General features: G+C 48.4%; 1 protein-coding gene across 1 annotated transcript in view; it reads left to right on the forward strand.

The window, feature by feature from the left end:
* Pcsk7 (proprotein convertase subtilisin/kexin type 7) overlaps positions 1-14,566 on the forward strand; it is a 36,925-nt gene that overhangs the window by 6,147 nt on the left and 16,212 nt on the right. The window contains exons 7-12 of the mRNA XM_004666434.2: positions 1,507-1,561; positions 2,038-2,176; positions 2,953-3,053; positions 7,091-7,258; positions 7,712-7,819; positions 10,181-10,283. Of these exons, the coding sequence (XP_004666491.2) occupies positions 1,507-1,561; positions 2,038-2,176; positions 2,953-3,053; positions 7,091-7,258; positions 7,712-7,819; positions 10,181-10,283 (674 nt within the window). The remainder of the gene's footprint in view (positions 1-1,506; positions 1,562-2,037; positions 2,177-2,952; positions 3,054-7,090; positions 7,259-7,711; positions 7,820-10,180; positions 10,284-14,566) is intronic.

Here is a 14,566-nt window from a genome sequence, read left to right on the forward strand (position 1 = left end):
AAGGCAGAGCAGGTGAGAGGGCTAAAGGCTGGAACATCTGGGACAAATTTTCCAACAAAAGTACAGCAAAACAGGCTGACTCAGGTCCAACTGGAGCCCTTGTTAGGTTCAGCTAATTCAGCCATGGCCCTTATTTCTTCAGATCTCCAACCATCACATGCTCAGTCTTAAGCCACTATCACTCCAGTATCATTGCCACACAAAGAGTACCTTGGCTGGCCCAGTATTTGTTTTCTGAACTTACAGGTCATTTGGGAGAATGGGCTTTCTTCTCCAGTCAGCCATAGGTAGCTGAATCCAAGTGCCACCCTACAAAAATGCACATCCAGCTTCAGAACCAATAACTTACCTAGCCTAACATCCCTCCTGGTGGCCCTGCCATCTAGCCTGGTGGAACTTGGGTTGGGTAGCACCCATGATATTCATGGTACTTGTTCCTCCTCTAACCAGCACCTCCCTTTAATTCTTGACATCTGGCTGGGGAGATAGCTCAGTCAGGAGAGTGCTTGTTTAGTAAGCACAAAGGCCTGAATTTGATCCCTAGAACCCATATAAAAATAACCAGATGTGTGGCACATGCTCGTAATCCCAGCACTGAGGGGACAGAGACAGGCAGCTCTCTGGGGCTCAATGGCCAGCCAGTCTAGCCTACTTGATGAGATACAGGCCACTGAGAGAATGTCCTAAAAGAAGACGGTGGCACAGAGGGACAGACTGTCTTGAGGCCAGAAGGTGCAGAAGCCAGAGTGTGAAGTGGAATGAGCGCTCCTGTTCTGAGAAGCACACCTGTAACTGCATCTTTTGGAATCTTTTTTTTTTGGAGGAGGGTCGCGGGCAGAGGATGGGAATTTATGTATTTTGTTTCAAAGATTTTCTGGTCAGGGTTCCCCAGGGAAATTCTGAGAAATTTGCAATTTCTTACCAGATAAAACATAAAAATTTACCCTCAAAAAAAAAAAAAAAAGAAGATGGGTGGCATCTGAGGAACAGCACCCAAAGTTGCCCTCTGGCCTCCACCTATATACACAATGTTGTATGTGCGCGCGCGCGCGCGCACACACACACACACATGCTTGACATCACCACTAGCTGCTTTCCGTTAGAGGGAGGAAAGAGAACTTCTTAGCCTAAGAACCAGTAACTTACCCAGACTGAATATCCCTCATGGCTGCCCCACCATCAAGCCTGGTAATGGTTCCCTAGACCACAGAGGAGACTCGACCTTTCTCCCTTGATGTGTGTCCTGCTCCCTGGGACCTGAGGAAGGACACAGGGCAGGATGAAGTCATCCTAACCTGGAGATGTTTCCAGAAAACAGAACCTTAGCACAGATCCATTTTCTCCTTTGGAAAAGGAAGAACCTTTGCATCTTGTTTCTCTTAGTGTGGAAGTCCCTTGGGATAAGGATAAGAGCCACAGACAGAAGAGTGGCTGGCAAAGATAGGGTGGCCCTGGGTAGGGTAGCCCCAGCCTGGCCTTGTTCTTCCTTGTGTATATTTCTTGCAGCTGGGGTCCAGATGACGATGGGAAGACAGTGGATGGTCCCCACCAGCTTGGAAAGGTAACTGAGCTGCAGGAAGCCCAGGAGACCTGGGATGCTGTCTTCATTGAGTCTAAAAGAATCCCAGGTTAAACCCTCTCGCACACACTGTCCCGACGTGGAGTGCCTGTCCTGCACCATCTAGCATAGCTGTGCCATGCAGTCTCACTGCCTCCTTTCCCTTTCAGAGTAAGCGTGCCTAGCTGGTGAGCAGTAGTGCTTAGAGAGAGGAGTAAAACAGCTTCCAGGGCGTGTCCCTCGGATCTTGTTCTGGACTTCCATTCCTCACTCTGCTCTGTCATCTGATAGGCAGGGAACGGCCATTAGATGTGGTTCAGCTCTCTCCCTATCTGTGTCTGTCTAAATCGCTCTCCTCCATGACCTGCACCCTTTCTGGTTCTGGCTTTCTCCTCTAGAAGGGGAGGAGAGGGCAATTCATTTGGTACAGGTTTTTCTGGGAGTTCCTGGACTAATCACCTGACATTTTTGCTCTTCAGGCTGCCTTGCAACATGGAGTGATGGCTGGTCGCCAGGGTTTTGGGAGCATCTTTGTGGTTGCCAGTGGTAATGGGGGCCAGCACAATGACAACTGCAATTACGATGGCTATGCCAACTCCATCTACACTGTCACCATAGGTAGTGGCTCAAAGGTTGTATGTATCTTGGTGTGCCCTGCTTCACTGTGTCTTATCTACATGTGTGTCTGTTGGAGCCTAGCTGGAACTAGCCCTGCTCTCAGAGGACCTCCGGACTTCCTTGGGACATGTTTAACTATTCCCTGGAGATTTCCCACCTGTCTGTATCCTAGCCACATGGGTTAAGCCTCTGCTCTAGCATCTCGTGGCCACTTGTCTCCTATTTGAAGCTTTCCCTGGCTCCCCTTTACCCTAAATTAAGGACCCTTGGCCTGTGCTCCCAATCATAGGGTTTGTCATTCCACTTGTATTATTTACTTTCTCAACATCTCACCTAACTGTAGGCTCCCTAATGTCAACTTAGTAGTGGATCCTTAGATCACAGGGAAACGATTCTCTCTCCTTCTACCACTGCATATTGCCACCTCCCCACCCCTTCCAGGATGTGGCTTTTACCCACAGCTCAAATGCCTAATGAGTGTGACTCACAGTAGATCTTAGTAAATATTGCAAACAGTGAGTGATGGGGTATGGTGGTGGAAGGCCCTCAGTTTTGCCCTGGAGCTACTGGAAGAATGGCGTAGAGTAGGATGCCCTGTGCCACATGAAGCTGCCTGCCCACGTGTGAATGAAGGCTGTGGCCTTCTGAAACAGCTCAGCTCGTGCCTGAAGTGCAAGACAGTCTCCATGCTATAACAAACACAATTCTGGCATCATCAGGCCCCAGTCATAGGGTGCACTCCTTACTGGAGTTCCTGTTTCCCTCCCTTGTGTCAGGCGCTGTGGATGAGGAAGGACGAATGCCTTTCTATGCCGAGGAGTGTGCCTCCATGCTGGCCGTCACCTTCAGTGGTGGGGACAAGATGCTGCGGAGCATTGTGAGTGTCTTCCCACGCCTGTGTCCCTGCCCATCCCACAGGCTTCTCATCCCAACGTGTTGCTTTTTTCTTCTTCTTCTTCTGTATTCTAGGCTGCTTTGAATTTGCAGTGATCCTTTGCCTCAGTCTCCAGAGCCCTAGAATTATTGGTCTGAGCCACCATACTGCTAGATGGTGGTGGTTTTTGTTTTTGTTTTTCCTTCCTTTCCTTCCATCTCCTACCCTCCCACATTACCTCCCTCCTTCCCTTTGTTTTGTGTTATTTTATTCTTAGAACTAGGCTCTCATGTAGCCCAGACTGGCCTTAAACTCACTATGAATGTAAGGATGGCCTTGAGACCTTGAATTCCTGTTCCCCTGCGCTTACAGGCTTGTGCCATGCCTAGCTCATAGTGTTTCTCAGTTTCTCTGCCAGGGCCCTCAGGCTCCTCTGCCCTTGCACATCCAGATCAGCCTCTCTAAGGCTTCAGGTGTGAGGATTCTGAATAAATCTTCACTGAATGGTCTTTCTTTCCTTTTCTTTCTTTCTTTCTTTCTTTCTCTCTCTCTCTCTTTCTTTCTTTCTTTCTTTCTTTCTTTCTTTCTTTCTTTCTTTCTTTCTTTCTTTCTTTGTGTTTGAGGTAGGGTCTCACTCTAGCCCAGGCTGACCTGGAATTCACTATGTAGTCTCAGGCCTTGAACTCACGGGGATCACCATGTGCATCTGGCTTATGTGGGTCTTGGGAAACCGAACCTAGGTCCTTAGGCTTCTCAAGGCAAGTGCCTTAACCGCTAAGCCATCTCTCCAGCCCTTAAGCTTTTTGTTGATTTGGTTTTTTCCAGGTAGGGTCTCACTCTAGCTCAGGCTGACCTGGAATTTACTATTTAGTCTAAAAGTGGCCTCGAACACATAGCATCTCTCCTACCTCTGCCTCCCAAGTGCTGGGATTAAAGGCATGCACCACCATGCCTGGCTAAACTTTTTCATTTTTTAATTTAATTTTATTTATTAGAGACAGAGGGATGGAGGGAAAGAGAAAGAGAGAATGGGTGCACCAGGGTCTCTGGCCACTACAAACAAACTCCAGATGCATACGCCATAATTTGCATCTGGCTAACATGGGACCTGGAGAATCGAACCTGGGTCCTTAGGCTTTGCAGGCAAGTTCCTTAACCACTAAGCCATCTCTCCAGCCCCCAGCTAAGCTTTTTAACTTAAAGGTGTGCGCCACCACTCCCGGCACTGTTTAGTTCTTAATATAACCATTGAGTTATGTTATTTTTTCTCTCTGGATTAAAGGTAGTAGTTATTTTAGAAATGGGCTGGAAAGGGGGTTGGCACTGGCTCCTGTCAGCCAGACCCTGCTGTTTCCCAGAGCTGTGATTGGAGCAATAGCCTGAAAGTGTAATAGGAGAGTAGAGCTTCTGAAGCCCACAGAATCCTTGAAAGACTCAGGGGCCTCTACTAAGCTGGACTCCAGCCCATCAGGTATGATCCAGACTCTGCGCCATGGTCCTAGAGCTTCCTGCCTGTTCCTTTTACCCCTAGCAGTGTAAAGTGGGGATAAGAGGCTCCAAATCAGAGCTGGGCAGGAGCCAGCTGCTGCCAGATTCTGCCAGTGGCTCGTTGGGAGGTCCCTAGGGCCACTGGGAATTGAGCTGCTTTTGTCTTTCTGCAGGGTCAAGTTCATTTTCCAAAACTAAAATTTTGTTATGCTAGTAAATGACTTCTGGTCAACACAATGTTCCAAGGCTCTGTGCCAGTTGACCTCACTCTCCCAGCGCAGGAAGAAGAGAGAAGGGAAAAGGGAAAGGGGCCGACTAAAACAAAAAGCAAGAGGCTTTGCAGAGAGCTGGGATCCATGTGCAGGCTTCTCCAGGCTGGGTTAGGAGAAGGAGCAGTGACTTGCTCTGCTCCACCCTCCCGCACAGCTCTGGGAGCCCAGTACCCCCTGCCCTTGCAGGCACGCTAAAAGGCCTTACAGTATGATTGTCTGTTACTCTGCAGAGCCTGGCTTTCCCCTCCCAACTCAACTCAGCTTCTCACCCTCACCTTCCACTTGAACTATGGTTTGTCCAGAAATGAAAAGAAGATTTACTTTGCCAAGTTCCCATCTTTGGAATGTCCTTGCCTTAGCAACCTCCTGTTGTGGGTTTTTACCCAGTGACCAGGCAGCTGGGTGGAGCCGTGTCTCTGAGGGCAGAGGCTGGGGCATAGGCTTCCCACCATCTGGCTGCTGGCCTGGGAGCTTCCTTGGACTCTCCTGCTGCTGTGTGGGGCTCATGCCTTCATGGGCAAGCTGACGAGCTTCACAGCTGCACACTAGACTCCCTGTGAGGCCTTTTCCTTAACAGGAAGAAATCAATCTGCTCCCTACACTGACCAGACTCTGTCTGCCTTTGAGACTACAGCTTAGAGAGTTTCCCTTTCCTTCTGGGAGTGCAGCGTCTGGGCGAAAATTACATCTCTTTGGCAGCTGCTGAAACTGCTGGGAAGGAGGGAGGCAAGTGAGTACAATGAAGAAAGGCAGCTCTTGGCAGAAGTTGGCACTCTGTTATCTGACCCAAAAGAGAAGTTTGGAAGAAAGGAGTCCTCTAGTCTGCACTGGCCCATGGTACTGAGAGTCCAGCTACCACATATAGGAGCCAGGTTAGCAGGACCTTATCAGCTAAACACCTTGAGGTGTTCATCCCATGTTGGTAGGACATGAAAAGAATTTGATGCCAGACTGTGTTGTCTCTCCCTTACTTTCATCTCCTTCCTGAGAGCCAAGAGTGGGAAAGAGGCTCACAGAAACCCAATCAAATACATTATGTACGTGTATGAAAATTGTCAGTAAAAATTAAGCTACAAAAAAAGAAACTGGGGGGCTGGAGATATGGCTTAGTGGTTAAGGCATTTGCCCGTGAAGCCAAATGACACAGGTTCAATTCCCCAGAACCCATGTAAGCCAGATGCCAGATGCACAATGTGGCACATGCATCTAGAGTTCCTTTACAGTGGCTAAAGGCCCTGGCACACCCATTCTTTATCTCTGTATCTGCCTCTTTCTCTCTCTCAGAAGTAAATAAAATATTTTTAAAAGAAAGAAACTGGGACTGAACAGATGCCTCAGTGGTTAAAGGTACTTGCTTGCAAAGCCTGAAGGCCTGGGTTTGGTCCCCAGTACCCACGTAAAGCCAGATGCACAAAGTGGCATTTGTTTGCTGTTGCATAGGCCTTGGTGTGCCCATTCTTAAGCATGTACACTCTGTCTAACCAAGAACCTAACCCAGACACAAACTGGATCAGGAAGGCAGCTTGCTCTGTGATGGTCAACAGCGCAGGGCGTGTAGACACTGAGCCCACACTGACTGCAGTGGCAAGGCCACCACAGTCTCCTGGGAAACACCCTGGGTTTGCACCAGTGCTGCCCCAGCCTCTGTCACTGAGCTGCCAACTTGGATTTCCTTGATGAGTGCCGTCACTGTTGTCACAGCTCCAGCTAGGGCCCAGTAGCTTCCCTGGCCACTTCCTCTGCCTGGCTGGATTGAGGAGCTTGGAGGATTAGGTAGAGAATTTAGTGTTTTGTTTTGTTTTCAAGATAGGGTCTCACTCTGGCCAAGGCTGACCTGGAATTCACTATGTACTCTCAGGGTGGCCTCGAACTCATGGTGATCCTCCTACCTCTGCCTCCCGAGTGCTGGGATTAAAGGCATGCGCCACCACACCCAGCTAGGTAGAGAATTTAGGAATGGAAGCAAAAAAAAAGAAAACTCAGAAGAGTAAGCGTCAGGAAGCTTAGGTGTATACAATTCTCTCACATGCCCATCTCCTTCCCACACCGCTGGGCCCTAAAAGCCGCTCTTCTATCTGCATTATGCAAACCCTTCAGGAGGCTGCAGTATTAAGGGCCTTTGATGGCCAACCCTGCCAGTGGCCCTGCTGGGAAAGATGTTGCTCTGTGAGAGGAAGGGCCACCTGAGGGACTTGTTCTGAGGACTGTCCTGTTCTGCTCCCTCTCAACACCTCTGAGCTCAGTCACTTCCTCTTTCTCACTTCCCATTCCCTTTCTCAGGTGACCACTGACTGGGACCTCCAGAAGGGCACTGGCTGCACTGAGGGCCACACAGGGACCTCAGCTGCAGCCCCTTTGGCAGCTGGCATGATAGCCCTCATGCTGCAGGTGCGGCCCTGCCTCACGTGGCGGGACATCCAGCACATCATTGTCTTCACAGCCGCCCAGGTGAGAACCGGCAGCTAGATGAATGCCCCGCCCAGCCTACCCCAGAGTTGTTCTATCAGGAGACTTCAGACTTGAAAAGTCTCAGATGTGGATTGCCTCGCACGCTTTCTGAACAGAATGAATGCAGTGCAGGAGAGGGGACCCCATCAGGACCATAGACCTGAGCCCCCTTGCCCCTCTTGTGCTGGTGCCGCTTTTCCTGCTGAGGAGAGCTCTTGCAAGACTCCCTCACTGGGAAGCTGGTCCTTTTGGCTCCCTCAGGAAGCAAGCCAGTGGGATGGTGACATCATTAGGCTTTGACCTTTTGTCCCAACTTTCCTGGGGGAATCCATTCCTAGTGGCCTCAGTGGGAGAGTGGACTGAATCAGTGGTAGGTAGGCAAGGAGATGAGAATCAGCTGTCACAATTTCACCAGCAAGGCCGGAGACTAACCTCAGATCCCTGTCCTTTCAGTATGAGGATCGCCATGCAGACTGGCTCACCAATGAGGCTGGCTTCAGCCATAGCCACCAGCATGGATTTGGCCTACTAAATGCTTGGAGACTCGTCAATGCAGCCAAGGTGAACAGGTGTTGGCTGGCCAGGGCATCCTGCATGGAGGGACTTAGGGGTGCCACCCAATGCCAAAATATTGCCTGGCATGTGTTTATCTTATTGTCACTTAATGTCCATTTACTTCATTGACTTGATCACCTTTCCCCTCATCCTGTATAACAGCCATCTTACAAATGGAAAATATTCTGCTCAATAGGGTAAAGTTTCCAAACTAGGGCTGGAGAGATGCTATAGCAGGTAGGTGCATTTCCTGTGCAAGCATGAGGGCCTACGAGGCCTGAGACTGCCTGAGTTCAAATCTTGAGATCCCAAGTGAAACAAGTGGGCATGGCCATGTGTGCCCTTAACAGGGCAGCAAGAATCAATGGAGGGCTGGAGAGAGGGCTTGGTGGTTAATGCACTTGCCTGCAAAGCCAAAGGACCCAGGTTTGATTCCCCAGTATCCACATAAGCCAGATGCATAAGGCATGCATCTGTAGTTCATTTGCAGTGGCTGGAGGCCTGGCACGCCCATTTTCTCTCAAATAAATAAAAGCAACAACAACAGAAAAAGTCATGGCAGTCCATGCCTTTAAAAAAAAAAAAAAAAAAAAGCCAGGTGTAGTGGCACATACCTTTAATCCCAGCACTCAGAAGGCAGAGGTAGGATCCTTGTAAATTCAAGGCCACCCTGAGACTACATAGTGAATTCCAGGTCAGCCTGGGCTAGAATGAGACCCTACCTTGAAAAAAAAAATCAGTGGGGCCCCACAACTCTGGATACAAAGAGAGAGATTCCAACTCAAAAACAAAAAAACAGTGCATACAACACTCATGCAAAAAAAAAAAAAAAAAAAAGGCATTGAATTCCATGACATTAAAAGTCTAAAAAAACATATCAGGGTACTGTAAAGCCTAGCTAAGTAAATATAATATCAGGGGCTGGAGAGATGGCTTAGCGGTTAAGCACTTGCCTGTGAAGCCTAAGCACCCCGGTTCGAGGCTCAATTCACCAGGACCCACGTTAGCCAGATGCACAAGTGGCACACACATCTGGAGTTCGTTTGCAGTGGCTGGAAACCCTGGCACACCCATTCTCTCTCTCTCTCCCTCCTTCTCTCTCCCTCCCTCCTCCTCTCTGTCTCCCTCCCTCCCTCCCCCCCCTCTCTCTGCTCTTTCACTCTTGATCTCTCTCATATAAGTAAATAAATAAACAACAAAAAGAAAATATATATATAAATAATATCAGGGCTGGAGAGATGGCTCAGCAGTTACAGACACTTTCTTGGAAAGCCTGACATCCTGGGTTCAGTTTCCCAGTACCCATGTAAAGCCAGATGCACAAAGTGCATGCAACTAGAGTTCATCTGCAGTGGCAAGAGGCCCTGCCATGCCCATTCTTTCCCCCATTCCTCTCTCTGCTCACAAACAAATGAATAAAAATATTTTTAGAATGATTTCTTTTTTGTTAAGTTTTTTTTCTTTGAGAGAGAGAGAAATAGACAGGTAAAGAGACACACAGAGAGAATGAGCATGCCAGGGCCTCCAGCTGCTGTAAATGAACTCCAGGTGCACGTACCACCTTGTACATCTGGCTTATGTGGGTACTGGGGAATCAAATCTGGGTCCTTTGACTTTTAGGCAAGTGCTTTAACCTCTAAGCCATCTCTCCAGCCCCCAAAATAATTTTTTTTATTTATTTATTTGAGAGCGACAGACACAGAGAGAAAGTCAGATAGAGGGGGAGAGAGAGAATGGGCGCGCCAGGGCTTCCAGCCTCTGCAAACGAACTCCAGACGCGTGCGCCCCCTTGTGCATCTGGCCTACGTGGGACCTGGGGAACTGAGCCTTGAACCGGGGTCCTTAGGCTTTACAGGCAAGCGCTTAACTGCTAAGCCATCTCTCCAGCCCCCAAAAATAATTTTTAAAGGAAAGTTTCCTGAGTACAGGTGGGAGCTGTCAGCTGCCCTCGTACCTTAACTTGGTGTCCCTCAGCAGTAGCTGGGGTACCAGAAGGAGCCTTGGAGTGAGAGAAGGTGATAACAAAGGAAAAATAGAATGAGAACTAAACCGTAAAGATCTCACTGATGAGTAAGTGTGCATGTATTTGTGAGAATGAGTGTGATCAGTATTGTTTCTTTTATTTTATTTATTTACTTGAAAGCAGAGAGAGATAGAAGAGACACTGGCAGAATGGGCACATTAGGGCCTCCAAACACTGCAAACGAATTCCAGATGTATGTGCCACTTTGTGCATCTGGCTTTACCTGCGTACTGGGGAATCAAACCTGAGTTGTTAGGCTTGGTAGGCAAGTGCCTTAACCGCTGAGCAATCTCTCCAGCCCCAGCTTTGTTTCTTAATTGCTATCCCCTACTTTCCTTGAACAGATCTGGACGTCTGTCCCTTACTTAGCTTCCTACGTCAGCCCCGTGCTGAAAGAGAACAAGGCTGTCCCACAGTCTCCCCACTCTCTGGAGGTCCTGTGGAATGGTAAGTAGTCAGCACAAGGAGTTAACATTAGGTCCGAGGTTGGGGCGGTGCTGGGGAAACTAAGCTCATCCTCCCTGCTGGCTTCTCCTTCCTTCAGGAGCTGAGCTCCAGCCAAACCTGCGGAGTTTTCTTTGACCATTTTAGGGCATGTTGCTGCTTCTGAGTTGGCTGGCCCCCTGGCTGCTTAGCGAGACCTTTCTCCTGAGTTCCTAATAGCAAAAGGAGCTGTGAGCAACTGGTTAGGAAGGCGGTGGGTGGAGTGGGAGTGGGCTTAGGGAGACTCGGCAGGAGTTGAAAGAAGTTCTGTGACTTCCGTGGTAAGACCTTGCCAGACAGCCCTATCCAGACTGGTGGCCTTTGCATGAAGAAAAGGAATTCCTTGGATTGGTTCTCAGACTCATCTCAGGGAGCCAGATGCCATCCATTGGGGGTGGGGCAGGGGCATAAGTCGAGGTCCCCTAGATTAGAGCTGCTGTCTCTGTCCTCCACCGCCATAGTACCCAGTTGCTAGGACTGTGTGAAAGATCTTCTGAGGCTGGGTGTTGAGCACAGAGGTGGAAGCCCCTCCCCAGAGAAAAGGAAAACTGGCTGGGCATGGGGGAGGATCGCTGTGAGTTTGAGGCCAGCCTGGGACTACATAGTGAATTCCAGGTCCGCCTAGACTAGATTAAGACCCTACCTAAAATAAAAAGAAAGAGAGAGAGAAAAGGAAAACTGGATACAGACACTTTTCTGGGTGGCCCTCTGCCAGCACTGCGTTTGTTGCGTGCTGGCCGTGGAAAGGAGCGCCTTTCGCATGCTCTGCCCCCGATGCACACTTCACATCACCCCACCCTCTGCAACATGGAGGAACATTCTCCCTTGAAGAACTTTTGTTTGTTTGCTTTTTTGTTTATCGAGGTAGGGTCTCACTCTAGCTTAGGCTGACCTGGAACTCACTGTATTCTCAGAATGGCCTCGAACTCTGCAATTTTTGTTTGTTTGTTTGTTTTCAAGGTAGAATCTCACTGTGACCCAGGCTAACCTGGGATTTACTCTGTAGTCTCAGTGTGACCTCGAACTCACAGAGATTCTCCTCCCATTGCCTCCCGAGTGCTGGGATTAAAGGTGTGCAACACCACACCTGGCTTGAATTTTTTGTTTGTTTGCTTTTTGTTTTTTCGAGTTAGGGTCTCACTATAGCCCAGGTTGACCTGGAATTCACCATGTAGTCTCAGGGTGGCCTCAAACTCACAGCAATACTCCTACCTCTGCCTCCCGAGTGCTGGGATTAAAGGCATGTGCCACCACACCTGGCAGCTTGAAGATTTTTTTTTTTTTTTCCAGATTTTTGAGGTAGGGTCTCACTCTAGCCCAGGCTCACCTGGAATTCACTATGGAGTCTCAAGGTGGCCTTGAACTCATGGTGATCCTCCTACCTCTGCCTCCTGTGTACTAGGATTAAAGGTGTGCGCCACCATGCCTGGCTTTTGAAGAAGTTTTACAGACAAATTTATTCACGACATTTTTGGTGGGGCAAACCCAACAGACTGCCTTTTTTCTTTTATGCAAGAGTAAGAGAGAGAGAGAGAAAATTGGCATACCAAGGCCTCCATCTACTGCTTTCAAACTCCAGATGTGTACACCTCCTGTGTGAATATGCAACCTTTGACACGTGCATCACTGTGCATCTGGTTTACATGGGACCTGGAGAGTCAAACATGAGTCCTTAGGCTTTGCAGTCAAGTGCCTTAACTGTTAAGCCATCTCTCCAGCACATTAACTTTTTGTGTGTGTGTGTGAATATTGGGTTGTTATACTTTATACTGAAACCAGAACTCTGCCCTTACTTTTATTTATTTATCTATCTATCTATCAGAAAGTGAGAATGGGCTCACCAGGGCTTCTAGCCACTGCAAACAAACTCCAGACACATGCACCGCCATGTGCACCTGGCTTACATAGAATACGGAGAATCTAATCTGAGTCCTTAGGCTTCGCAGGCATGCACCTTAACCACTAAGTGTTTTCTCCAGCCCTGCCCTTACTTTTCTTATCCCCTTGGAAATGATCAAACTATAGGCATGGCATCTAGAAGGAATGCAAAGGAAGACCCTCAGGTGGAGGAGGAAACAGCCTGCACTCATTGAGGCTTCCCTGACAAAGGCAACATTGTCATTTCCTAAGCATGTTTAGTTCTGCCAGTTTCCCTAGGGCCCAGACCACGCATTTTCTGTAAAAGGATGCTGTTTTGGGTAGTGTAGAAAACGTGCTTGGGAGTGCATTTCCTGGGAACCACCGGCCTTCATGAGCTATGTTGGGGATTGTGGGTCTTTACTTTTAACCTTTACCCCATCCAGAGCTGTTTCTTATCTGTCAGAGCAGCAAGTTGACTTCAAGAGTCAGCAGCCTCTTCAGTTTTGCCATCCTTTGCTTGCCACCAGCCAGAAGGTGTGGCATCCTCCCTAAGTACTGAGGCAACAATCAACTGCTTGTCTGTCACTAGGAAGCATTGCAGGGGAGGATGGAACATAGGAAGATGAAAAGAGAGCAGGATACAGAGGAGGGAGGGAAAGATCTAGGAGTTTGGATCATGCAACTCTTCACCCAGGGTGGCAAGCAGGGTGCTACCTACTTCAAAGCCAGCCTGCCTAGTTCATCCCTGAGCACACAGGGCAGAACAGAAGGTGGGAGCCGGAAAGCTGGCTTGATGGTTGTTGCAGTCCAGTTTGCATTGCTGGTAGAAATCACCCAACCAAGAGCAGCTTTTTTTTGGGGGGGGGCGTACTTTATTTGGCTTACAGGCTCAAGGGAAAGCTCCACGGTGGCAGGGGATAATGATGGCATGAGCAGAGGGGGGACATCACCCCCTGGCCAACATAAGGTGGACCACAGCAAAAGGAGGGTGTGCCAAACACTGGCGTGGGGAAACTGGCTATAATACCCATAAGCCTTTCCTCAACAATAAACTCCCTCCAGGAGGCGTTAATGCCCAAATATCCATTAACTGGGAACCTAGCATTCAGAACACCTAAGTTTATGGGGGACACCTGAATCAAACTACCACAATGGTCAAAGGAATGAAGTTCCGGTGGTACAAAGTAATTATCTCAGCCCAAAAATTCCAGATGCCTTATCCCATACAGCCAATCTGTAGTCTTCCAGAAGGATCTGGAATCTGGTGACTCACTTCTGGGCGTGAAAACAAACTTCAAAGGACAGAGGGGAAGCTAGGTATAGTGGCACACACCTGTAATCCCGGTACTCGAAATGCAGAGGCAGGAGAATCACTGCAAGTTCAAGGCCAGCCAGGACTACAAAACGTGATAGTCTTTAAAAAAAAAAAAAAAAAAAAAAGAGGTGTTTGCCATCAAAGCTAAAGGACCTAGGTTCAATACCTCAGTAACCACATAAAGCTTGATACACAAGGTGGCACATGTGTCTAGAGTTCATTTGCAGTGGCTAGAGGCCTTGGCATGCCCATTCTTTCTCTACCTGCTTCTTTCTCTGTCTCAAATAAATAAAAAAATATATATTGAAAAATTTAACAAACAAGAACAAATTTAAAAAGCCAGAAGAAAGCTGGGTGTGGTGGCGCACGCCTTTAATCCCAGCACTCGGGAGGCAGAGGTAGGAGAATCACCATGAGTTCAAGGCCACCCTGAGACTACATAGTGAATTCCAGGTCAGCCTGAGCCAAAGTGAGACCCTACCTTGAAAAACCAAAAAAAAAAAAAAAAAAAGCCAGAAGAAACTGAGCGTCATGACCATGGTAGAAGACATGAAATGCCTCTAAGGCTCCAGAGCTGTGTCTGCCCAGACCTGCGCTGTTGTCATGTGAGACAGGCGAACATTTTAAATGTGGCTAGTGTCACCGAGGACTTTAATTGTATGTACCTGCAGACAGCTGCATGTAGCTGATGGCAATGTGTAACTGAAGATGAAGACAGGATTGCATCTTTCCTTACAGCAAGCAAGGAGGAAGAGATCACAGTGGCTCTGAACTCTCTAGGGGGCAGAAGAGATGGCTCAGTGGTTAAAACAGGCACTTGCTTGAAATCTCTATAGGGGTGAAGTGGAGTGATGCTTGCTGTGGAGTTTTCTTCTTTACAGGAGAATCTATGTTTTAGAAGATTCCAGCACACCCACTTGTACCTGTTTGAGTATACCAGCCGATCCTCTGCCTACACACCGAATACTCTTCTTGGCCCTCCTCTGAAGGCCACTGTTTACCTCTTCTGACTGAAGTCCCCACCTTCCTTGAGCCTGCAGCCTTTCAAATGAGTTAACTTAAACAACTGTTC

Source organism: Jaculus jaculus, chromosome 3 (genome assembly GCF_020740685.1).
Source record: "Jaculus jaculus isolate mJacJac1 chromosome 3, mJacJac1.mat.Y.cur, whole genome shotgun sequence".
NCBI classification, from domain to species: domain Eukaryota; kingdom Metazoa; phylum Chordata; class Mammalia; order Rodentia; family Dipodidae; genus Jaculus; species Jaculus jaculus.